Source organism: Bubalus bubalis, chromosome 23, assembly GCF_019923935.1.
Source record: "Bubalus bubalis isolate 160015118507 breed Murrah chromosome 23, NDDB_SH_1, whole genome shotgun sequence".
In the NCBI taxonomy this organism is placed as follows: domain Eukaryota; kingdom Metazoa; phylum Chordata; class Mammalia; order Artiodactyla; family Bovidae; genus Bubalus; species Bubalus bubalis.
In genome coordinates, this window is record NC_059179.1 from 39,947,179 (window position 1) to 39,973,940 (window position 26,762).

General features: G+C 38.3%; 1 protein-coding gene across 2 annotated transcripts in view; it reads left to right on the forward strand.

The window, feature by feature from the left end:
• Positions 1-26,762, forward strand: part of LOC102413093 (SEC23 interacting protein) — a 39,431-nt gene that overhangs the window by 10,410 nt on the left and 2,259 nt on the right. The window contains exons 5-18 of one of the 2 annotated variants that reach the window (XM_025273807.3): positions 1,635-1,724; positions 4,866-4,986; positions 5,584-5,673; positions 6,532-6,673; positions 8,083-8,291; positions 8,673-8,791; positions 9,186-9,338; positions 11,729-11,824; positions 16,382-16,579; positions 20,480-20,635; positions 21,019-21,121; positions 22,282-22,467; positions 23,343-23,502; positions 23,988-24,089. In XM_025273807.3, the coding sequence (XP_025129592.3) occupies positions 1,635-1,724; positions 4,866-4,986; positions 5,584-5,673; positions 6,532-6,673; positions 8,083-8,291; positions 8,673-8,791; positions 9,186-9,338; positions 11,729-11,824; positions 16,382-16,579; positions 20,480-20,635; positions 21,019-21,121; positions 22,282-22,467; positions 23,343-23,502; positions 23,988-24,069 (1,905 nt within the window). In that variant the 3' untranslated portion in view covers positions 24,070-24,089. Of the gene's footprint in view, positions 1-1,634; positions 1,725-4,865; positions 4,987-5,583; positions 5,674-6,531; positions 6,674-8,082; positions 8,292-8,672; positions 8,792-9,185; positions 9,339-11,728; positions 11,825-16,381; positions 16,580-20,479; positions 20,636-21,018; positions 21,122-22,281; positions 22,468-23,339; positions 23,503-23,987; positions 24,090-26,762 lie in introns of both variants that reach the window. The other variant, XM_025273805.3, reaches the window with a different exon arrangement.

The window sequence follows — 26,762 nt, forward strand, 5'->3', positions numbered from 1 at the left end:
ATGCTGTTTAAGTGCTGTATCAAATATGTTAGCAAATTTGGAAAACTGATCAGTGGCCACAGGACGGGAAAATGTCACTCCAATCCCAAAGAAGGACAATGCCAAAGAATGCTCAAACTGCCATACAGTTGCTCTCATTTCACATGCTAGTAAGGTTGTGCTTAAAATCCTTCAAGCCAGGCTTCAGTAGTACGTGAACCGAGAACTTCCAGATGTACAGGCTGGATTTAGAAAAGGCAGAGGAACCAGAGATCAAATTGCCAACATTTGTTGGATCATGGAGAAAGCAAGGGAATTCTTGTAAAACATCTGCTTCTGCTTTGTTGACTCAGCTAAAGCATTTGACTGTGTGGATCACAGCAAACTGGAAAATCTTAAAGAAATGAGAATACCAGACCACCCTACCTGTCTCCTAAGAAACCTGTATTTGGGTTAAGAAGCAATAGTTAGAACCAGATATAGAACAGTGGACTGGTTCAGAATTGGGAAAGGAGTACAACAAGGCTGTGTATTGTCACCCTGCTTATTTAACTTATAAACAGAGTACATTATGCACAATGCTGGGCTGGATGAAGCACAGACTGGAATCAAGATTGCTGGGAGAAACATCAACAACCTCAGATATGCAGATGATACCACTTTAATGGCGGCAGAAAGCGAAGAAGAACTAAAGAGTCTCTTGAAGAGGGTGAAAAAGGAGAGTGAAAAAGCTGGCTTAAAACTCAGCATTCAACAAACTAAGATCATGGCATCTGGTCCTATCACTTCATGGCAAATAGAAGAGGAAAAAGTGGAAGCAGTGGCAGATTTTATTTTCTTGGGCTCCAAAATCACTGTGGGTGGTGACTGCAGCTGTGAAATTAAAATACTGTTGCTCCTTGGAAGGAAAGCTATGACAAATCTAGGCAGTGTCTTAAAAAGCAGAGACATCACTTTGCCGACAAAGGTCTGTCTAGTCAAAGCTATGATTTTTCTAGTAGTCATATATGAATGTGAGAGTTGGACCATAAAGAAGGCTGAGCACTGAAGACTTGATGCTTTCAAATTGTGATGCTGGAGAAGACTCTTGAGAATCCCTTGGACAGCAAGGAGATCAAACCAGTCAATCCTAAAGGAAAACAACCCTGAATATTCATTGGAAAGACTGATTCTGAAGCTTCAATACTTTGGCCATGTGATGCGAAGGGCTGACACATTGGAAACGATCCTGATGCTGGAAAAGATTGAAGGCAGAAGGAGAAGGGGAGGCAGAGGCTGGGATGGGTCGATAGCATCACTGACTCATGAGCAAATTCAGGAGATGGTGAAGGACAGGGTATCCTGGTGTGCTGCAGTCTGTAGGGCTGCAAAGAGTCAGATTAGCAACTGAACAACAACAACAAAGAAATTAGTAGACAACTCTAAGCTTTGGTTTTCACCTCTGTGTAATGGGAATAATGTTGTTTAGGGCTGATTAAAAGCAGTTGATCAAATGAGGTACCATATGTAAAATATTAAGTTTGGTAACCACTTAATAAATGAGATCTGCCATTATTGTTATTTTTATTACTATCATTGTTAATAATTTTCTTCCACACTTTCTTTTAATGTGACACAGATTTGTCTTACTGGATTGTATATTGTTTCCATTGTAGGCTGAATATAAGAAAGCTGTAACCACAAATCAGTGGCACCGAAGATTAGAGTTTCCAAGTGGAGAGACAATTGTTATGCACAATCCAAAGGTAGTGATATTGTTTAAGATATTAAAATGTTTAGGTTTTAAAAAATTATTTTGCTGAATGTGTTTGATAAGTGTTCATTTTTATTCTACAGTAGGGATATATTTATAACAAGTGTGTTGCATGGATGATAGAAAAATAAATGAAATTTAAATTTCTCTCACTAAGTTTCTGTTTATGGTAGCACATTAGCTAAAGCTTAGTATGCATTATTGAAATTAAGCTTGACAAGTTCTTGTACTTGACCCAAGGTCAGCAGACTTCTGTGAAGGGTCTGAGAGTAAATATTTAAGGCTTTGTAGGCTATGTAGTTCGGAGAAGGCAATGGCACCCCACTCCAGTACTCTTGCCTGGAAAATCCCATGGATGGAGGAGCCTGGAAGGCTGCAGTCCATGGGGTCGCTGAGGGTCGGACACGACTGAGCGACTTCACTTTCACTTTTTACTTTCATGCCCTGGAGAAGGAAATGGCAACCCACTCCAGTGTTCTTGCCTGGAGAATCCCAGGGACGGGGGAGCCTGGTGGGCTGCCGTCCATTGGGTCGCATAGAGTCGGACACGACTGAAGCGACTTAGCAGCAGCAGCAGGTGGCCATGTAGTCTCTGAAAGTGTATTGGTATTTAGGCAGTATGTAAACCAACGGGCATGGCTATTTTCAATAAAACAAACAATATTTCAATTAAAACAATATTTCAGTATTTTCATTTGCTTATAAAAATGAGTGGTAGGCCAGGTTTGACCTGTGGCAATAGTTTGCCTACCTTGCCCTTGAGAGGAGTTTGTTTCAACCTTTACAGTAAAAATACATCCTTCCTCTTTTTATTTATATTGTCTCCAGGAACCTTGCTTGTTTCTTTAAAGACACCGGGTGTGGTGTTCAAATTCTTCCATTTACCATCCTTAATCTAAGCTCCAGGTCTCTCACCTGCAACAGTCTCCTAGGGTCATATTTTAGATGAAGTGAGGTGGTTTGTGCAAAAGCATCTAGCACGGTGCATATGTAGTTTCTCAGGACATAGGCTGTTTATTACAGAAAAATGTAAAAGAAAAAAATAATCTGTGTCTGACCACCTCTATAGTCCTTACTGATATATTGAAATAAGTAAATAGAAACACCCATAGCCCATCAAAATTTAAAGTGTTGAAAGGTATTAAATGAAAAATAAAAGCCTTTTACTTCTACATTCCCCTAGTTTTGCCTCTTAATGGTAACCATGCTTACTCTCTTTAAATTTTTTTTTTTAACTCTTGTTTTTATGCAACACACAAAACTTTGCATACCGTCTTACATGCATTCATTTTTTTGGGGGGAGGGAGAGACTGATGTTAAACTATCATTTTAGTTTTTTAATTGAAGTATAGTTGATCTATACAATATATTAGTTTCAGGTGTACAGCATTGCAACTCAGTAATTGTATAGATTATTATACTCCATTGGAAGTTATTACAAGATAGTGTCTGTAATTCCTTGTGCTGTGCAATATATCCTTATAGCTTATCTATTTTATATACAGTAGACTGTGTCTCTTAATCCCCTACCTCTATCTTGCGTTACTCCTTTCCCTCTCCCTAGTTGTTAAACTGCTTTGCTTTTTTTGTTTTTTTAAATCTATGAGTCTTTCTGTTTTTCTATATACATTAATTTGTTTTATTTTTTAGAGTCCACAGATAAGTATTTGTCTTGTATTTGTCTTTTCTGACTTAATTTCACTACACATGTTTTCTAGGTCCATCCATGTTGCTGTAGATGGAAGAATTTCATTCCTTTTTTATGGCTAATATTCCATTGTGTGTGTATTTCTCTATATCTGTGTGTCTGTCCAGCATCTTCTTTATCCACTTGTCTGTTGATGGACACTTGGATTGCCTCCATATCTTAGCTGGTGTGATTAGAACTGTTGTGACCTTTTAAGTGTTTTGGTTTAAATTTATTACTAGGTATTTTATTTTCGAAGAGATTTTAAGTGGAATTTTTTCTTTTACTTCCTCTTTTAGTTCATTATTAGTGTATAGAAAAGCAGCAGGGGTCTGTATATTAATTCTAGTATTCTGCCACTTTACTGAATTCATATATCAGTTCTAATAGTGTTTGGTGGAGACTTGAGGATTTTCTGTATACAGTGTCATGTCATGTGCAAATAGTGACAGTTTTACTTCTTTCTTTTCAGTTTAGATGCCGTTCGTTTCTTTTTCTATTCTGATTGCTGTGGCCAGACTTCCAGTACTATGTTAAATAGAGTGGGCATCTTTGTCTTGTTTCCAGTTTGGAGGAAATACTACCAGCTTTTCACCACTGAGTATGATATTAGTGGTGGGTTTTTTCATAAATGGCCTTTGTTATGTTGAGATATGTTCTCTCTGTACCAACTTTGATGAGAGTTTTGTCAGGAATGGGTGTTGAATTTTGGTTGTTATTTCTCCTTTTTCATTTCTTATTTTGTTTAGTTGTGTCCTCTTCTTGGTAAACCTGCTTAACAGTTCATCAGTTTTGTTCTTTTTTCAAAAAACCAGCTCTTGGTTTCATTGCTCTTATTGTTTATTTTAGTCTCTGTTTTATTTGTTTCCTGTCTCATCTTAATTAGTTCTTTCCTTCTGCTGACTTTGGACTTCATTTTTTCTTCTTTTTCTGATTCCTTTAGATGGTAGATTAGGTTGTTTGAGATTTTTCCATATGACACTGGGCTAAATTTAATACAATTGATTTAACAGAATAGTGTATGTCTTCCTGAAAAGTGGTAGGTAAGTCCGTTTTTGACATTGAAATTGAATTTGTACTTTGTTATTTAGAGGAGTTTGTGTTTATAAAACAAAGATTCCTCTACTGCAGGTAACTTTTGTTTAATTTCTTACATGTTAACCTAGAAGTTTGTTATAATTTTAAATCAAGACAAACTACTTCTCATTTAGTTGTATTATTTTTCAACACAAGCATTGGAAATAATGGTATTGACTTGCTTAATCTTAATGGTTACTAAACACCAGCAAGACTGCTAGAAAACTAATTTTGGAGGAGCAGTTTAAGTACTTGCTTTATAAGCTATACTATAAAGTAGTTTATCGTGTACCGAAATAAATTATTTAATTTATAGTGGAAATGGATTTGGTAGTGAGCTCTGTCATAATCCTTCTCTGTATCTTGAAGGTTATTGTTCAGTTCCAGCCTTCCTCAGTGCCTGATGAATGGGGGACCACACAAGATGGACAGACAAGGCCTAGGGTTGTAAAGCGCGGAATTGATGATAACCTGGATGAAATTCCTGATGGTGTGTATAACTTGTTTAGGATCAAGATCATTTTTAAACTTTTCTACTTTAAAATGATGAGAAAAGCAAACAGTTATTAGGATTACCTGCCATATTTGAATGAAATAATGAATGAAATGAAACAATCTGATTATTCAGATTAAATAATCTGAATCAGTCTACAGTCTGAATGAAATAATCAGAGTAAAATAGTGGGTTTAGCTTGAAAATGTTCATTATAGTGTGTATAAATCTAACAAAGAGAAGGATTTTTGAAAAAGATTGTAAGTTTTATATTGGCAGATTGCTTCTCCACGTGGGGCTTAGTGCCCTGGGCAGTTCTGGAGAAATGACAAGGTTATGGAGCCTCTAGAGGTACAAAACTGATGGTTGTCCTTGGCTCATAGCTTCTCCAGTGAGCTGCTTTCTCCACTCCTTGGTCTGGTTCACTGATTTATGCCAGGATGGACTTTGAGCTTTGTTCATCTAATTTTGACAAGTTTGTGATGACAAAAGGGATATTGAATATTGCTACTCGTTTAATAAAACCTAAACCAGTCTCCAGCTTGTGTATGTTTGTATCTATGGATGTGTGCATGTCTTGTCTGTCTTTTGCAGGAGAAATGCCTCAGGTTGACCATTTGGTGTTCATGGTACATGGCATTGGACCTGTGTGTGACTTGCGCTTTAGAAGCATTATTGAATGTGGTAAGTGTTAGTCACTTTATTTCATGAAATGATTTGAAAACTGTTCAGAGAACTTTAAGCCTTTATTTTAAAGCGTTTCCAGCTGTGTATTGTTAGCTGATGTACTGTCAGAAGAGATTGAACTGATCACTGGGCAATACTAATTTGTACTTGTTTTGCTCTTATGACATTTGTAACTCATAAAATCCTAGACTGTGAAGAATGAGCAGGGATCTTGGAAATAATTTAGCCCTTCTGACAGCCTCTGCCTGAACACTTTTCAGCTACTAGGAACACCTACATGTTGAACTGATTTTTGGTGGATTAGTTGTGAGAAGTTGTTTAAAGGAACTATGAATTTTTCTGTTTTACATAAATAGAAAGCTATGAATTTTATTTTTTTATCTGTAGTAATAGTTCATATTTATTGAATCCTTGGTATGTGCCAAGTATCTTGCATGTTTTGTATCATTTAACCCTCATAATAACCTTTTGAGGTATAGGCGCTGTTACTGTCATCTTCGCTGTTAGGTAAGGAACTGAGGCCCAGCGTGTGACTTAACCTCTCCTGTGTCTCAGTCTGGGAGGTTCTGGAGCAGGTCAGTGTAATTCCTAAGTCTACCCACAGTGCATTTCTGCCTGCCAGTAGTGGTAGTTGAGCTAATATTTTTCAGTCATTTATCTATTTCTGTAAAATAATGGAAGAACTTCTTAAAGATTGTTTTTTTCTTCTCTGAACTAAATTTTGTCATTTTTTTCCTTTGAAAAGTTAGTGTTACAAAAAATACTGGTATAATTGAGGTGATTGCTGACTGCTTACCAAGGTAGCAAAATTTAATCCAGTACATGTGTCTTCCCTGATTTTTTTTTTTCTTTAAGTGGATGATTTTAGGGTGGTTTCTCTAAAATTGCTGCAGACACATTTCAAGAAATCTTTAGATGATCGGAAAGTAAGCAGAGTGGAGTTCCTTCCAGTTCACTGGCACAGTTCCTTGGGTGGAGATGCCACAGGTGTTGACAGGTTTGTGGATTTTGATAACTTGGTTTTCAGATTAGTCAAGCTTAGATTCAGATTTTAAACTGTCATATAAAGTAGTTTATTATGACTTCAACAAGTACACTAAAAAGCTTTGATTATATATTTGCTCTTATATATTATTAAATACTGTTAAGTTTATTTGCTACTTTGTATGTGTGCATGCCTGATTATGTATGTATGTGGTGTGTATATTTCGATTGTAAATATTTAAGAGAATCTAAGAAACTTAAACTGGTTTAAAAATACTTACCTATAGTGGTTTTTTCCTTGTATAGTGGTTCAGACATGGGGCTGTCCTGTGCGTTGTAGCCTGTTGAACAGTACCCCTGGCTTCTATCCTCCAGATAAGAGTAACACAACCTAACCTCTAATTTAACAACCAAAACTGTCTCTAGTCACTGCCACATGTGCCCTGGTGGCAGAGTTGCCCCTAGTTGAGAACCACTGGTGTAGATGATTGTTTCTCAGTGGAGACTCTCCTGGCAGGACAGTTGTCGTGAAAGACTGTTGTGTGCATTGTAGGCCATTTAATATCCTTAGTCTAAATGCCACTAACTGCCAGCAGCACTTACCGTGCACTGTGACAACTAAAAAGGCCTCCACTCCATTTTGATTGCTTCCAGTTGGGAACCACAGATTTAGGAAGTATTTATTCTAGGGACACAGAGCTGGTAACATACTTGGATTTTAGTGAACGTCATGTTTCAGGGCACGTGTGTTAATAAAACCAACCTATGAACATTTTATCGTGCAAGGCCCTGTACAGAGGATGAGCTGGTTGCATAGTATCACCGACTCCATGGACATGAGTTTGAGTAAACTCTGGGAGTTGGTGATGGACAGGGAGGCCTGGCATGCTGTAGTCCATGGGTCGCAAAGAGTTGGACACGACTGAGCGACTGAACTGAACTGAGGCCCTGTTATGGGGCTGTTTTCTTTCTTTCTGGGTGTTCCTGAAGTATCCTGTGCTGTGTCCTGAAATATGACCATCTCAAATCAGGAAAGATTTTCATTCTCTTAAACTCCTTTCTTAGTTTCTTGCCACATTCTCTGTTGTCTTGCCACCTACAATTTTTGTCAGGTATCCTGATTTCCAGTAAATTGGAAGAAAAAGGTAGGCTTTCCTCTTTAAAAATGAAGTAAAGATCTTTGTTTTGGCCTTATTTTATATGATAACTTTAGAGAATCCACAAAGTCACAGGATAGTTATAGGCACAAGTTGATAATGTTTTTGGTTTATCTTGATTTATTTACAATAACTCTGACTGAAATCCACTCATAATTAGTCTGTGAGTTTTTTTTTCTCAGTGTATTTTCAGAATTCAAAATAAAAACTTTAATAAACTCATATTTAAGGTGGTTACTAAGTATACTTTTTTCTTTCCAAACAGGAATATTAAGAAAATCACTTTACCGAGTATTGGTCGGTTTCGTCACTTTACCAACGAGACCTTGCTAGACATTTTATTTTACAACAGCCCCACCTACTGTCAGATGATTGTGGAGAAAGTGGGGTTGGAGATAAACCGTCTTTATGCACTCTTCATGAGTCGGAACCCAGACTTCAAAGGCGGGGTCTCCGTTGCTGGTCACAGCTTAGGTGAACCTTTTAAATTTCCACATTTAAAGTACAATTTTTGTTGAGTCATCACTGTTCTCATTGTGGGTGACATGGTTCATAAGAGATCTAGAATTATAGATTTTTGATTTTATAAAGGGTAGAAGTGAATGCTTTGAGTTTACATTCTGCCTTTTGCTATTCACCTTTCCTGTTGCCTAGGAATGCTTTATATTTTAATTTATTCTGCTATTTGGTAAAGCAAGAATATTGATTATCACATCTTGATTAGCATCTAACTTTATGTGACTTCCTCTTAGGACTTTGAACAAAAAGAGTAGGAGAATTTAATTAATGTTATAGAAGCACCTAGTACATTATGAAACAAAAAAGCAAAATGCTTCTTCTTTTTTTTTTTTAAAGGCTCTTTAATATTGTTTGACATCCTGTCTAATCAGAAAGATTTGAGCTTATCAAAGTCTCCTGTGCCTTTTGCTGTTGCTAATGGAGTTGTGAAGCAACCACATTTTCAGGAAAAGCAGGTATGGCCCACTAACATCTAGATTTACAGTTTGAGCCAAAGAGCTTTTCAAAATCTGAACTGATTTTATGTAATAAAACTCCTTGAGGTTTACAAGTATGATGGAACCACAGAGCTCCTTTGAGTTTCTCACTTGTCTTCCTTATGGATTATACATTTAAATGTGATAGAATTTTTATGGTTTGTTTGAAAAATGTGAAGTAAATTATTGTAGAAAATGAGGGCATACAAATTTAGTAATTTTAGTAATTTTCTGAATATTCAAACTTGGAATAACAAACTGCCCAGAGTTAGGATTTATGTATGGGACAGAATTAAGATTTTTCCATAGATCAGAAGATGTTTTATGGGAGTTTTTCTGAACTTTGTAATGTTCTCCCAACTTTTTTTAAAAGATACCTGAAGAGCCAAAGCTGATGTTGGATGAATCTTGTGAACTTGATGTTGAAAGTGAAGAAGTCCTGACTTTGCAAGAAACTCTGGAAGCACTTAGTCTCTCTGAATATATTAGCACTTTTGAAAAGGAAAAGATTGATATGGAATCTCTGGTACTGATGATAGTTTGATTCATTTTTGTCTGAAACTGTTTTTCCTTTGTATGAGATGGAAAATTATTAAGATTTAACCTAACCTTTTACATCACTGGATAAGGAAATGGAAACCCACTCCAGTATTCTTGCCTGGAGAATCCCATGGATGGAGGAGCTTGGTGGGCTACAGTCCACGGGTCGCAAGGAGTCGGACACAACTGAGCGACTTCACTTTACATCACAGTGAAAGCAGAGACTTAAATGTTTAAAAAATTGAAAAAATCAGGAGAACTTAAAAAAAAAAATAATCTGGGAAGACTTTTCTAAGTAAAGCAAAACCCACAAGCCATCAGGAAAAAAAAAATTGTGTGGTAGGGGATGCCATAAACAATATCTAAAGGCCAGTGATAGGTTAAGAAGACAATTTGGAGCACACCTTATAGACAAAGCATTTATTTCCTTATTATTCAAAGTTGCTACAAATTAACTACATGAAAACCATCAATACAATAGGAAAATAGGCAAAGGATATGAACAGATGTATATGGAAAATAAAATAAGCAACTTCTTATCAAGAAACTCAAGAAAAATATGAATTAAAAGTGCAGTGAGATTTTTTTTAACCTGTCAGTTTGGCAAGAATATTAAGAGTTTGATGTTCATACACTGTGTGGCCGGGATAACAGGAAATAGGTTCTGATACATACTGGAGTAAGAGCATAAATTGGTACAAGTTCTGTGGAGGGCAGTCCACCAATACCTTTGATTATTTTTAAAGTATTTATTTATTTGGCTGCACCAGGTTTAGTTGCAGTATGTGGGATCTTGTTCCCTGACCAGGGATCAGACCTGGGCACCCTGCAGTGGGAGCGTGGAGTCTCAGCCACTGGGCCACCAGGGAAGTCCTGTCTTTTAAAATACAAAGAATGCATGCACTTAGCCCAGCAATTTCACTGCGAAGGGTATTTCCTATGAAAAAATACTCACATAGGAGTACTTCCAAGGATACTCGCTGTAGCACTATTTGTGATAGCAGCACCTTAGGAACACCTGTGTCCACTAGTAGGGCGCCAGTGAAATCATTTATGGTGTATGCACACAGTGGCGAACCCAGCTGTTGAATGAACAAGGCAGTGCTAGAGGGATTGGTGTGGAATGATCTCTAAGGTTTGTTATGTGAAAAGACCAAAATTCAGACCTGTTTGTGTATAGGTTTGTTGTTCAGTCACTAAGTCATGTCCTACTCTTTGTGATTCCTTGGACTGTAGAGCACCAGGCTTCCCTGTCCTACACTGTCTCCCAGAGTTGCTCAAATTCATGTCCATTGAGTTGGTGATGCGTAAAAGTCAGACACATGGAAAAACGGGATGCTGTGTATACATAAGAGATCTCTGGATGGAGAGGAAGTTGCCTGCAGTATCTGCTCAGAGGACTGGGTGGTTCGGGTGGGTGGAGGGAGGCGACTTCATTTTACACTTGACATAACTTCTGATACCGTACAACCGTGCGTGTATTTTCTGTTAAAAATTAAGAGAATGATTTAGATGTGGAGGCTGAAGAGTTTACCACCTAAATTAGTTCGTAATTAAAAATTACTGTCTGTGAGCATATTGTTCAGAAACACTAATCATCAAGATGCAGGGTTTTCTCTGGCTAATAGAAACTTGTGAATGAAGTCTGTGAGTTACCTAGTTGGAATCTGTGTTTTCCTTTTGGAGATAAGAATAAGGAACCGAAAGTGACTGAAACAATAATGGGGAAGTAGATATGTGGGAGGAGCAGAGAGGGGTGCTGGACGTTAGTCCAAAGCTGAGTAAACTAGGAAAGGATAAGGACTCTGAAATAGCTGAAAGAAAGTTTTCTCAAGCTTTTACACGCAGATGGGTCATTGGGGACCATGTTAAAATGAAGGTTTTGTTTCCGTAAGTGGGGGTGGGGGGGATGCTGAGTGTCTGCATTTCTAACTAGCTCCTGGACAATGGGCAATGCTGATGTTGCTGATCTAGGTATCACACCTTGACTTGTAGATGTCTTAACAGTTATCTCGAAATATGGAACTAGTCCAGAATACCTGTGACTGGCCTATAGGTTGGTTTGTATTAGACTTCAAATAATTTAGAATCTCATTCTTAAATCTACATGCAAATGTTGTTTGTCTTAGGAATTTTGTCATATGAGGTTGATGACCTAATGATTTCAATAAAAATTTCAAACCTGTTTCATCAAAAAAAAAAAAAAAAAAAAAAAAAAAAAAAATAAAAATTACTGAGGGTGGGGGTAAAAAAATTAAATTGACTAGGATATTCAATTACCTTAGATGATACAGTTTCTTTTCATAATTTCCTTTTTTCAATTTCAGTTGGTGTCTCATTAGATTGACTAATGTGCATGTCTGTTTTCTTTTAAAGCTTATGTGTACAGTGGATGATCTGAAGGAAATGGGGATACCACTTGGACCCAGAAAGAAGATAGCTAACTTTGTAAAACATAAAGCTGTCAAACTGGTAAGGTTCATTTCTGCTCCTAAAAGAAAACACAGCTTATCTCTGACTAGCTTGTTTATATTTTGGAAATTTTTTATTCATACCATTATGGTTAGGCCAGTTACTGTGCTCCCTGCCCAAGGGAACAGTAATCGAGTTGATGGAAGCCCAGACGTGGGAGTCAGCCAGAATTGGGTTTAAATTCTAATTAAATTCCAATTCATGGTTTTCCTGGGGCTGATCAAAGTTCAGGTTAAAAGGACTTTAAGTTTTTAAGTTGGTATTTGCATATTTTCCAGTGCAACACTGGATAAGTCCTAGACAAATAGATGAGCTGGTGACCCTAATTTCCAGTTCAACGACTCATTAACTATATATTCATGAGCAATTTGCTTAACTTTTCTGGTCCTTGGTTTCCTTCATTTCTACAGTGGGAGTGATAATGCCTTCCTTACAGGATTGCAGAGTAGATGAAGCCATGCATGTATAGCTAATCACCCAATAAATATTAGCTCATTTTCTGTCTTTCTAATCCTTCTCACCCTCTAAAGAGATAAAAAGAACACACACATACATCTCATTAAATAATAGCCAAAAAGCAAAAATTGTCAGCAATCCAAAACACAGCAATAACAGCAACAACTAAAAAGCATTTAAGAAGAAGTAAAACAATTGGGAATAACTCACTTGTTTTATTTAATTTTCATTAAGTTACCTATACAGAGATTTTCTGTAAACTTAGAAAAAGTTGGTAGCATTTAGGGTAGGTATTTTGTTTTTATTGTATATTAATTAACATGATCTTCATTGACCCTTCCATCATTTAAACTTCTGTGGTTCTTTACTTTGGAAAGAACTTAACATGCCCCTTTATGTGTAATACGGTTATAAAGTCATAGGACAGAGCTGTTGTGATTAGCTAAGCAGTTGAGTTGTTCAGCATTTTCCGAGTGTATCTTTTGGATCAGGCATGTGCTGGATCCTTGGGACCTAGAGATGAACTGTGCGGTCTGTGGTCTAGCTAGAGGGGAGATTTGACCACAGAGAAAGTATCGGTCCCCTGACAGCGCTGTCTGTGCTGTCAGAGCCGGGTGAGGCCTGGCCGTGGGAGAAGGGACGGGCTGGTGAGGGAACACTTCCCCCAGCTGTTGGTGAATGAGCTTGAAGGAGGGGTGGGGTCAGGGGAAATGGCTTTCCAGGAGGGGGCAAGTATTTTTCTGCAGTGGAAACAGCAAGGGGACTGAGAATAGGGTAGGGGAGAGGATGCCGAAGGCCCGAACGGCAGAAGTGGCAGCTGGTCCTCATGGTCCGGACGGGCATGGTGCTTTTTAAACTAACACCATGAAATGCTGACTTGCTTATTAATTTTTGTCACAAATTATGATTTAGCACCAAATCATTTATTTAGTCTAAATTTTAATTTTTTACTTCAGAAATGTTAAAATTTAAAGCTATGTGCTATAAGCCACATTATCGGGGTCTTCTGCATGGCAGTCAGATTCTTTACCAACTGAGCAGTAAGGGAAGTCCCTATAAAGTTTCAACCATGAGCAAATGTGCTTATAATAAATAATAAATGAGTTTTTAGACACTGATTCCTTCCTGGTTTTTCCATTAATATTTGCTGTCTTTTGCTATTGGTTAGGGCCTACTGGCTGATACACAGTACTAAAGGAAGAAAAAGCTGGGGCAAATCTTAAAGTTGAGACAATTCCATTATCAACCTGAATTTTACGTTAATGTGTGTATATGTGTGTGTGAGAGAGAGAGAGCGAGAACTGGGCTGCATTTTAGCAGCAGTGTAAAGCCACTGGGTCAGTTCTAAGGGACACGATGTGAGAGCCACTGCTGTGGGTCAGTGGAGCGGTCAGGGCACTTCCATGACTGGGCTGGTGTTTTAGAGTTCACTTGGTTACAATGTGGGCATGGAGTTGGAAGGGGGTGAAGCTAGAGGCTGTTGGGAATCTCAGCATCGTCACTGTAATTATGCAGTGACTCAGAAATGGTTGGGCTGTAGTAGAAAATGGAAAAGAAGGTGCGACTCAAAACACATGTTAGATACAGGATAGTGTTTGTGATGGTTGGTTGAAGGTGATGATGAAGACCGAGTAGAGAGGCAGCATCTCTGGTGAGCACAGTGGTCACACCAAAACCAGGACACCACAGGTGTGTCCATGCTGGACACCAGCCTGTGTTCTCCACGTGTAAGCACGTGCGTCTGCATGTGCACATCAGTGAAGCACAGGCCTGTAGAAACAGAGAAACAAAAAATGAGAAAGAAGCTAGATTTCCAGGCCCTGCATCTGCCCTTGATTTCATAGTTCAATAAAAGGAAGAAAAGAAAAGTGTTCTGTTTATAGTTCTTGAAAAGTCTCTAGAAGGAGTTTGGTTTGGCTCCTGTAGTAGCTTGGCTATATCAGTCATGGCACTTACAAGAATGTTTTGAAAGGGTAAAAACCTATAAAGTCATTTTATTTTTTAAATTCAAAAATAATTGCCTCTGAATGAACCATGACACTTGCTCAGCCGTGTTACCATTGATCGCTCTGTTTTTCATCGTTAACAAGGTGCTGCTGGATCAATAATGAGATAAAATGGTGCATCCTATTGATTTACTGTAACTGAAAAGTTAGCCCATTATTTTTAATAAGGAGATCAGGTATTTGTTTCCTGAACTTTTCTTTCCCCTTTGTAAACCATCTTAATCATTTTCCTTTGAAAAGAAATAATTCTTAGTGCTGGGAATGTTGGCTCACTTTGTTTTCCAGTTACTGCCTCTGTCTAAGAGGGAGACAAAACAACAGTTTGCAGTAGGGCGGTTTAGGATCTATTTAGACCGTCCTCTTAGCAATTTAGATTGTTAAGTTGTGTGACTATAATGGGAGGTACTTCGAAGCAAGAAAGCAAATTTAAACTGAAGAACGTCGGTCACATTCTTCAGTTTGTGTTTTAGGTTTAATCCTGTGGTGTCTCCAAAGGGCAGAGAAAACAAGGCCAACCCAGACCTTCATGGTGGGATCAGTTCCCAAATGGCTGGTGGAGAGCTTTCTTTTTGCTATATCATCTTTTGAATTAACCAGTTGGACTTGTTTCCAGGTTTCCTAGTATTTGGAATTCACTGATGGACAAAGCAGTTAGACCAGCTGTTGGGTTTAGGCACTGTCAGTAATGTTCAAACAGAGACTTACCCAGGCATTCACAGCTTGGGGAGTGAGGACCACTGAGACCTGTGCCCATGGGAAGTCAGCAAATCCACCGTGACGGTTGTTCACATTTCCCTGACATTGTTGCCGCTGTCCTGGGGCGCGATCACAAACCAACACGGGCGGATTTTGTCTCATTACTATAGTGATACAGCTGTTCTGTTGATGCTCCCAGAGATTTTCTTTACTGACTTATTTATGAAACGCATAGATCTTGAGCATTCTGTTCAATAAACTTTGACAATTTTTGCACCTGTGTAATCACCAGCCAAAACCAGAAATTGAACATTTTGTCACTCAGTTCTCTCATGCTTCTTTCTAATCAGCTCCTCCTGCCACCCAGCTCCTCTTCTGAATCTGATCACTATCCAATAGTTTTGCCTGTTCTAGAGGTTTATATAAATGGAACCAACACTGAAAATTCTTTTGTATCTTTCTTCTTTTACTCAAAATAGTGTTTTTAAGATCCGTGCAGTTGTAGTTTTATTTGCAGTTTACTTCTTTTTATTTCTGAGTAGTTTTTCCACTCTATGAATGTACCACAATGTGTTCTTTACAGAATGCTTTTGAGGAAAACTTGTCAGTGGCTTCATATAGACGTAAGAATATAAACATGTTGAAGGAATAAATTTCTTACGTTTACACCTCTTTATGCTATGCTATGCTATGCTAAGTCACTTCAGTCGTGTCCGACTCTGTGTGACCCCATAGACGGCAGCCCACCAGGCTCCCCCGTCCCTGGAATTCTCCAGGCAAGAACACTGAAGTGGGTTGCCATTTCCTTCTCCAATGCATGAAAGTGAAAAGTGAAAGTGAAGTCGCTCAGTCGTGTCTGACTCTTAGCGACCCCATGGACTGCAGCTTACCAGGCTCCTCCGTCCATGGGATTTTCCAGGCAAGAGTACTGGAGTGGGGTGTCATTGCCTTCTCCGACACCTCTTTATAGGAAGTATATATTTTACAGTTACGTAAATACTTCTAAAATTATCTGGCTAAAGTTGAGATCATAAAGGAAGAAGTTGGTATTTAAAAAAAAAACTTCTATTAAAATTTTAAATAACATAAAAAGTTTAGGGCACAGAGTATAATAATAGCTAATATTTAGATTTAATTGTAGCTGTTTTGCCACATTTTTCTTTGTTCTTAATTTTCTTTTTCTTAAGAATTTTAAAGTAGCTTATAGACATCATGGCATTTTTTTCCTTGACTATTTAGTATGTGTCTCTAAAAGGGCATTTCTCTAATTGACCACAATGCTTTCATTCTTAGGCCTAAGAAATTACTAATCATTCCTTAATATTGATATGGATATTTCATAGTGATAGCTGATAACTTTTCCCCCTTAGTTATATTATGAAATTTTGGTATTTCACAGGAAGAGAAAAAAGCAGCATCGGAAAAGAAGGCAGCAGTGGCCACATCAGCAAAAGGACAGGAGGAAAGTGCTCAGAAAGCTAAAGACATGGCTGCTCCTCCCTCAGACTCGAACGAGTCCAAGAGGAGACTCCCTCTTGGAGCGTCCGTCTCTTCTGTGCGTGTTGATTATGAGGCCTTTGAAGTTGGCACCGGACAGGCAAGTCCACACACTGACTCAGGCTGTGTGGTTTATGTTGGAATCACTTACCTGGGTTGTTTGGGCGACTTTAAATTCTTTAAATATTTATTCAACAATTTTTTCGGGGGAGGATGGAGAAAACTGATTTTCTCTTAATAAAAACAGTATGCTTTCATAATGTTAGAAATAAGGGATTGAATGTGTACTGAACATATCACCTCGCCTTTGAAATTGTCTCTATTTAAATCTTTTCACTTCTCGGTTTTATAGCGTTCAGTGTCTCAGCCACTAGAAATAGAAGTGGTGATAGAAAATTATTTTCAGAGTATGCTTAAGCTTTTTTATTACTCACAGTTGTTCCCTGAGGGAAATAGTTTCTGTAAAAACCTACCAAGTAGTTGATAATGCTGCATTTAATGATAAACTTGTTTCACAGTGGCTTAAAAATATTAAAATCTTTTTAGAGAAGGTTACTTTCAATTTATTTGTATTTGTATGGTTCTAATCTCTTAAGTGAGTTCATGACTGATTTAAAGAAGGCAGAAAATATTGCTGGATGTTTGACACAACCTATTCAAGCTTTTAAGCCTAATTCATTCATAAAATTTGCATTTAAAAGGATTTTTATTTATTTCCTTAACTTACTTATTGGTTTGCCTACTCCAGAGTAAACGAGCTTGGTAGTTACAACTGGCAGGCTCAGTTGCCCCACGGCATGTGGGATCTTAGTTCCCTGATCAGGGATCAAACCTGCGTTCCCCACCTTGCAAGGCTTGCAAGGTGGATCCTTAACCACTGGACCACCAGTGAAGTGAAAGTTGTTCAGGTGTGTCTGACCTCTTGCGGCCCCATGGACTATTGCCTGCCAGGCTCCTTTGTCTATGGAATTCTCCAGGTCAGAGTCCTAGAGTGGGTAGCTGTTCCCTTCTCCAGGGGATCTTCCCAACCCAGGTCTCCCACATTATAAGTGGGTTCTTTACCATATGAGCCACCAGGAAAGTCCCCAAAAATGTCTTCTTAAAACATGAGCAAACTTTAACAGACTCTAGGCAATAAGAAAGGACAGATACTTTCTTAGCTGCATGTAAAGGCTGAAGAGTAGGTTTGTGGAAACAGGGCCTCCCCATCACCAGGACACTCTCACTGCCTGCTTCTCCTTGGAAGTGTTGGCATTTGTGAACATGGAATTGTGGGTGTTGGTGGTCTGGACTCCCCTCTTCATAGCTTCATCACCATAGAGGTAAAGGAATCTACCTAATAGGTCCAGTTAAGCAACTTTTAAGGAAGGATTTTATTTGACTTGACTTGAGTCTTAAGTCCATTCTGGACCAATTCTTATTGCCTGGGGAGTGGGGCATGGTTTGATTGACCCAGTCCAGGTCCCATGCCATCTCCTTTGTTACCCAGAGGGTTGTTGCGGTAATTCACAGTGTGCATCATTCATGCCAGAAAGCCAGAAAGTACTGATTAAGGAAAAGATGAGGGGGAAAAAAATCTCATAATCTCCTTAACCATGATGAATTACCATAAGCAGTTTGAACAAGGCCTTTTGGACTCTTGAGCGTATATTTACATATCTATTTTAATAAAAATGGAAAATACTAGAACATTATACAGGTCTTCCTTGACTTATGATGGGGTTACGTCCTGATTAACCCATTATAACCTGAAAATACCCAAAGTCAAAAATGGATTTAATACACCTAACCTGCCCAGCATCAGAACATTAAACATTAAATATGCTCAGAACACTTAACATTATTAGCCTACAGTTGGGCAGAATTATCCAACACAAAGCCCATTTTTTAAATAGGCTGCCATAACAAACTATCACAAGCTGGGTGGTCTTAATCACCATAAATTTACTGTCTCACAGTTCTGGAGGCTGGAAGTCCATGACTCAGGTGTCAGCAGGGCCTTGCTCCCCCCTGAAGCCCTGTAGGGGCACCCTTCCCTGCCTCTTTCCCTTCTGATGGTTTGCCAGCACTGGTTAGCGTCCTTTGGTATAAGTGTGCTTCAGCCCCCCACCCCATTCTTCCATTCTCACGTGGTCACCTCCCTTTGTGTTCACGTCACTTCCCTGTCTCTGTGTCCAGGTTTCTCCTTTTTATAATGACACCAGTCACTGGATTTAGGGCCCACCTTAATGCTGTAATGATTCTGTTTCCAAAGAAAGCCTGAGGTACTGGTACAGTTCTCTTTGGGGGTAACACATTCAATCCATAATATTGGACATGTAGGCAGTTTTTCACTCTGTTAAGCAGTCCAGTGATAAACAGTTTTAAACTAATTTTCTGTGAACATTTTTTATTCTTTCTTGCAGTTATATAACTGGAAATATTTATAGCTGGGCCAAAAGCCGTGAACACAAGAATGTTAGTAGTTATTGCTACTTGCCCCTGGAAAGTTTGTACTCCCCCTGGCAGCTTATAAGACTGCCTCTCTCTCCTCTCCCTTGCTAGTACTATCATTCTTGTTTAAAAATGTCATATTCTTACTTTTATAACTTCTTCTAAAGAAATAATTTTTTCACATGCAAACAGGAGTTTTTAATTTTTTTTTTTTAGTATTTTATTTATACCTGTGCTAACTGTATCTCACTGTATTTCTTTGAGCACTAGAGAAGTTAGATGTTTTGTCATCTGTTTTTTATGCCTTTTTTTTTTTTTTTGCTTTTTTCCAATGATGTACTAGTGTTCCTATTTTTCTATTGGGTTGCTTTTCTCTTTACTGGTACTGAAGAATTCTTTACATATTAGGGATGTTGGCCCCTTCATGTAAATATTTTTTCCAGTTTATAATTTTTTTAACCTTATTTTTTTTTTCTGGAACTGAGGGAAGATGCATAATCTTGAGAGCACCTCCTTTGTGGTCCCCATTAGTAGCATAAACTATTGAATTTGCAAATTAGGGGCAAACCAAGGGATGTGAAGTCTAGACTTTGTTAGAAGGGCAGCCTAGTTAGTAGAAAGAGCTTTGCATTTGGGGTTAGACGTCATTCTGCCACTCACCATGTGCTCCTGGGTAAGTGCCGTCACCTACTTGGGCTTCACTGTCTTCGTCTGATACGTGGGCATGAAGGTCCCTGCCATGCCCTCTGCTCTCAGTGGACCTCTGTCATGCCCTTGATTATGCCATTCCTTGTTCTTCATTCTCAGGATACTGAAATGATGGAGACAGAATTTCTGTCACTGAGCAGCAAACAAAAGAGCTTGTAAAGTACAGAGAGCTGTCCGAATGTGGGTGCTTTCTCTTATGCTAACAGTTCTCTGTGAGCTGAAAGGCTACATGTGAGCTTCCCCCACACAGGAGCTCTTTGGGGATAAGTCATCTTTTAATGGAGAGAAACATGCCTAATGAATGAGGATGGTAGTTGTAATAAAAGTCACAGTCATTGGATGCTTAAAATATGCTAAGCACCTTATATGGATTTGATTATTAAGTGTGGTTTTTCAACCACCTTATGAGTTTGGCATTGTTATGATTCCCATTTTATAGATGAGGAAACTGAGGTGGAGGCAAGAGAGATTGAGAAACTTGCCTGAAGACACAGAGTGAGGAGTGGAGTCAGGGCTCAAACCCAGGTAGTTTGATTCTAGAGTCTGCAGCTTTGACCACATTTGTAACTAACATAGGGATGATACTTCTGTACACTGTGTATTTTATGCTTTATACAATAAGTGAAAGTCTAGTTAGAGGATGTAATTGTGGATAAAGGTTTCAGAGGGAAATTTTTTGGTCCTTTTGTGCTAGCAGCAGCTGTCCATTACAGTGATCATTAGCATCGTAAGCCACACCGTGCAGACCATCATCTGTATTGGGGTGCTTTTAATTAAGTGAAGTTTTAGTTGAACCTTTGATATTTGTGTTTCATGACATTGAAATGACTGTCTTTCATTGTTTTCTAATTCTTCCTAGGTTTCTGTTGTTTACAGCTCCTTAGACTTTGAACCAGAGATTTTCTTTGCCTTGGGATCTCCAATTGGTATGTTTCTCACTATTCGAGGAGTGGATAGGATAGATGAAAACTACAGGCTTCCTACCTGCAAAGGATTCTTCAATATTTATCACCCAGTGAGTGACTTGCATTTACTTCCGCTTTGAGGAAGACAAAGCACTAGTCCTCTTTATCCTGATAGAGTCTCAGATTTTTATTTCTTGGGAATTAAAACTGATTTTGATTTTGTACAACTCAGCCCTCTGACCTAAACAATACAGTCTGATACTTTGCAATAAACTTTTCTACCAGAAAGCCTTTGTTCAGGGAAATGATTCTTTTGTTTTGTTTGCAAAGTAATTTTCTCCACAAACTAAAAAATGTCATCTTATAAAATTACCAGTATTTGAATAAGGTGTGAAAAAAAATAAAAATCTCTGCTAGTTATCTGTTTTCTCACTTAACTAAGATACATAACTCAAAACAGCTTTTCATAAATTTCTAATTCTTCTGTTTATAGCTTGATCCAGTGGCATATCGATTAGAACCTATGATTGTACCAGATTTGGACCTGAAGGCAGTTCTCATTCCACATCACAAAGGCAGAAAAAGACTTCATTTAGGTAAAGAGAAAATGCTATAAAAACTCATTTCCTTCCTGTCATTTTGTGACCTGTCATTTAATGATTTGGGTTCTTCCTGTCATTTGCATTTTAACACTAAGCTCTTATTTAAGTGCCTACTATGTTCAGAACCTGTTTACTAAATATTTGGAGGAGCTATAAAGTTACAAAAGAGTTTCTTCTCCTTGATGATTTCTTGATAATATTTGATATTTGTTGATACAATTGATATAATTGTTGATATAATGAGGAATGGGGGAAGTTGGTGATAAAGTGAGATGCATACATTTTGATAAAACTTGGTAAAAGTTTTTGGAATTGGGAAGCAGAGTTAATTTTGAACTAAAGACCAAACCATCAAGAAATAAATTTGATGCTCAGTCAAGTGAGCTGTTTTTTCCTTGGTAACTATAAATAAACTTTTTCTTTTAAATACATTTTATTGAACAAAATGGATTGATAATATTCCAAGTAGGGTTTAGGTTTCTTTTATGTCTATTAATGGTGTATATTACTTCTTATTCATAGGTTTAAAAGAAGGAAAAGTGATCATGCCCTCTTAAATTTTTTTTTTTTTTCTTTAAGCTTGCATCATGCTTTTCAAACATAACTTTTGAAGTTAAAATGAGAAATTTGATACTTTGATATTCTTAAGATTTTGAATTAAAATATGATTTATTAGACAAAAGTAGAAAAAGTAAAGGGGCAGTAGTTTCATTTTTAAATTAGGAGTTTAAATTGTGATTATATCAGAATCTCAAATTCTCAAAACCATTCACCAATACATATTAGAAAAACAGTCATCTTTTTAGTCTTGTGGGCCCATTTTTTGACTTATAAAAAAAGGCCCTTAAATGTGCTTATACATTTTTATGGTATTTGAATTATGTCTTTTTTTTTTTTTTTTTTGGAGAGAGAAAATATATAGGTTTAGGCTGGATCAAGTTTAGTCATTAAGAAAATAATAGAGTAAGACTCCACAGAATATTTTAACATGTTGAGCGTTCTTGGCTGAGAAACTCCCATGTATTTATTTGACATTTAAGAGACGAGTAAGAGGTCTTACCAGTCTGAGGATAATGTAACTTGTGTTTTAGTTTTTGTGGTGCAGAATTTTACCCAGTAACTAATACCTTGTTATGTCGTCTTAATCTCTTTAGAGTTGAAAGAAAGTCTCTCTCGTATGGGATCTGATTTGAAGCAGGGTTTCATTAGCTCTCTGAAAAGTGCTTGGCAGACATTAAACGAATTTGCCCGTGCTCATACCTCTTCAACTCAGTTGCAAGAAGAATTGGAGAAGGTAGCCAATCAGATCAAAGAAGAAGAAGAAAAGCAAGTAGTTGAAGGTAAATTTGACATTTAAGGCATTTTCCAGTGCAAAAATTATTTGTGAACAAAGCACACATGAATTATTTGATGCTGTTTTTCCATTATAGTCCTTTTTGTTGAAATGTAGAGGCTCTTCCTATAAAGGAAAAACTGTTTGTACAAACTGTACTTCAAAACGCATGTCATCCTTTCTTTTTAAACTAGGTTTTGGGCTGATAGTTGCAGGTTTTATTCTGTTGCTGTTCAGTTGCAACCCCATGGACTGTAGCCCATCAGGCTCCTGTCCATGGGATTCTCCAGGCAAGAATACTAGGGTGGGTTGCCATTTCCTCCTCCAGGGGATCTTCCTCATCCAGGGATTGAGCCTGCTCCTCCTGCATCTCCTACACTGGCATGAAGATTCTTTACCACTGAGCCACCTGGGAAGCCCAGGTTTTACTGTACAGGCTTTAAATTTTGTTGAGATTCATAAGGCCAGAATGGAATGTCGGAGTTGAGAACTAAGTTGGTATTCAGGCATCTGAATGACCCCCTGTGAGAAAAGCTCTCCTGTGTCTGACTGTGTCACTGTAGACTATACGTGCAATGTCAAGTCGTTGTGCCGTGATGTTTTTGATTCTTTCAGGTTCTAATTCTATTTCCTTTCTCTCTGCAATGCTCTCTCACTCCTTTTCTTCAAAACTCCTGTCAGCTGGTTGGCTCTCTCTCCTCTCTCCCGGGCAGCCAGCCCCTCTCCCCCTGGCTCTTTGGAGGAATGGGAAGTGAGCCTGGTAGCTCCCCAGGCTGCTGCGTGTGTCAAGCAATTTTCTCTTGAGCCCAGAAAGTCAGCTAAAGTCAAAGGATAATGATTAAGTGATTGACTTTGATATTGAAATGGTTTGAATTCTAGCAGAAAAGATTGTTGAAAGTCCAGATTTTTCCAAGGATGAGGACTACTTAGGAAAGGTTGGAATGTTGAACGGAGGCCGTCGAATTGACTACGTTCTTCAAGAAAAGCCAATAGAGAGTTTTAATGAATATCTTTTCGCTCTTCAGAGTCACTTATGCTATTGGTAAGTATTTCCACCTTTGGAAGTGTTCATGTGGCCTGTAGGTGCCGGCACATACCGCGGTTCCATGAGATTCTTGCTGAATTAGCATTTGTTACGGAGTATTAATTTGAACGCCCATATATTCAAAATCAGTCTTTTCCCCCATTAGCTTAGTTACCCACAAGATGGCAGCGTGTCACCTGCGTTTGACCAGAGGCCTTGGTACTTGCACATATTGTTGGGATGCCTTTCAGAGCGGGAATGGTGGGGACTTTGAACACCATCCTTTCATATATTCTGTGTCACCAAGGAGAACGGCAGCACAGCTGTTTTGTTGCTGATCAGTCTTTATCCATTTTTTAAGGACAGCTCTGAGATTACACAACTTTGTTTTCATTTGCCCTCCTTAGGTAGAGATGAATAGAACCAAAGCTGCCTTTCCACCTTTATGCATAGAGGTTAATTTCTCATTATCTCTTAAGTAAATGTGCTTTTCTTTTTAATAGGGAATCAGAAGATACTGCTCTGTTATTACTTAAAGAAATTTATCGAACAATGAACATTAGTCCAGAACAGCCCCAGCATTGATTGAACTTCAGCTTCACTGTGTGAGTTTATTTTGTGTATAAATTCTGAAGGCTTCATTCTGAGGCTTTTTTTTTTTGGCTGCACCCTGCAGCATGTAGGATCTTAGTTCCTTGACCAGGGATCAAACCTGGGCCCCCTTTGTTGGGAGCAGAGTCTTAACTCCTGGACCACCAGGGGAGTCCCATGTCTTTCTCTTCCTCTCTTAGTCACCTGGCAAAATCTTAGTCCTAGGAGACCCAGTTGTGTCTCACTCTGAACCTCCCCCGAGTAGCAGCACATGGCCAGAGAAAAGCCAGGCAATTGTGTTCCCCATACTCGCTTCAGATCCATGACCAAAGCATCCAGTGGGCAGTCAAGCCTGCAGTATGGTTCTGCCACGCTTGTGCTGGCAAATTCCCTTCCCCACACCCTGAGGTGACTGTTATTTTACTCCTCTCTCTCCTCACGTTTCCCACAGCCCTTGACCATGACCCTACTCTCACACACTTTGGAGAGAAGCCAGAGAACCCCGCTCTGACCACCGCCAACTTTACCCACTCTTCTCACCTTTGTATCTTTGTGATTTTCCCGCATCCACCCACCCACCCATCCATCCATCCACCCAGCATCTATCCATCATTTTCTGCGCACCTTACTTACCTGCTAAGTGCCTAGGCCCTGAGGGTCACAGCAATGGACTACACAGTGTCTGCCCTCAAGGATCTTCTTTCCTGTAGGGGAGGAAAGACAATAAATAAACAATGGAAGTGAGTCAGATGGTTAAAAATAGAGCAGCAGGATAAGGCGGAGAGGGAATACCTTTGAGATGGGAACAAGTTGCTGTTGTATATAAAATGGCAGGGGACATCCTAAATGATAGAATGTCATTGGAGCAACTGAGCCAGGTGGATATCTGGGGAAAGAAGATCATCTCAGACAGACAGAATATATATCAGAACAAAAGAGTTGCCTCATTCTTTTTAGTGATTGTGTCGTATTTCATTGACTGTTACACCATAATTTGTTTTAACTATTCCTTACTGTTGGGCATATAGGTTTACTAGTATGAACAGTGCTTCAGAGATACATTATATTTAATAGTTGTATTTCATTCATAGTTCTTTTTATTAAAATCTTTAATTTATCTACCACTGTGGCATGTTTAGGTGATTTTCTAATTTTTCTCTATTATAAATAATTCTTAACATGTAGTTGTACGTACTTTTTGTGCATCTCTGTTTGCTTGGCCTAAATTCCTAGAAGAAGCATTGTTAAATCTAAGAGTTGTCACATTTTAAAAAGATTTTTGATCTGTATTTATTGGGAAGTTATATTTCAGAAGGGTTGCAGAAGTTTCATAGCTACTGTCAATATAAGTGCTAGTTTTTCTCTACCCTTATCCATATTGGTTATTACTGTTTTTTAAAGCTAATTTGATAGCTAGAAATTGTTATGCATACATGCTAAGTCACTTCATTCATGTCCAACTCTGCAGTCCTATGGACTGTAGCCCTCCAGTCTCCTCTGTTCATGGTATTCTCCTGGCAAAAATACTGGAGTGGGGTGCCATGCCTTCCTCCAGGAGATCTTCCCCACCCATGGATCTTCTGTCTCCTCCATTGGCAGGCAGGTTCTTTACTACTAGTGCCACTGGGAAGCCCAGAGGTTGTTAGATCATTGTTTCATTTTGCATTTCTGTTACTAGTGAAATTAAGCATGTTTAAGTGTTTTTAACTGGCCATTTCTTCTTTTGTCAATTGCCTGTTTTTGACCTTTATGCTTTTTTCTGGAGGTGGGGGCTATGATATTTTTGCTTCTTATTGATTTATAGTTTTGATAGTCAAATTAATGTTTTGTCATTACAGTTTTTTTTTGAGTTTGGCATTTGCCTTCTAATAAATACCCCCTTTTATTTTTGGGGGGTAGGATCAGGGAGCATGTTTTAAAAATGTGCAGGCCAGTCTTTTAATATTATTTAGATAATTACTTTTTTTTTTTTTTTTTTTTAGTTTTTATATGGTTTTGTTTTTTCACCTGACTTTATAGTTTTGAAGGATATGGTATAGAGAGGAATTTAACTTTTTTCTTAAATATTTCATCTTTTTGCCTGTGCAATATATTGAATAATGTACCTTTTTGTTGTTGGTTTGATGATTTTATCATGTGCTGTTGACTTTTTTTATTCATACACCCAGTATTTGTTTTCTAGGTTTTCTGACATCTTTTCTATTGACTTATTTATCTGTATGCCATATTTTACTGATTTCAAGTTACATATTTTTTGCATTTCAGCATCTTTACATTTGGAATGCATCTTAAAAAGCAGCTGTTGCCTTAATGAAAGTTGAGTTCTCCCTGAGAGGGTTTGAGTTTTCTTCTACCAGTCACTGGGGGGCACTGTTAGTCTGAGTCTTAAGAAACTACCTTCTCTGCTTCAGATTTTCTTGGCCTGTGCTGATAGTGTGCACTCAGGTCATAAAATCTGCAGGCTGGTGGGGGTGGAGGCACCAGGTCAATATCAAGGAATTTCCCCTCCTTCCTGTTGTCAGAGAAGTGGTCTGCAGCGTCTTTGCTTTCTTTCTGGAGGAAGCATTATTATTTTTATTATTATATTTTTACCCCTCATTGAGGCTGTTGGGGATTTGATATCCCCACTTTTTGTGAGGGGCTCTGTGCCTTTTAGACTCCCCACCCCAGGCATCTTTTCTTTGCAT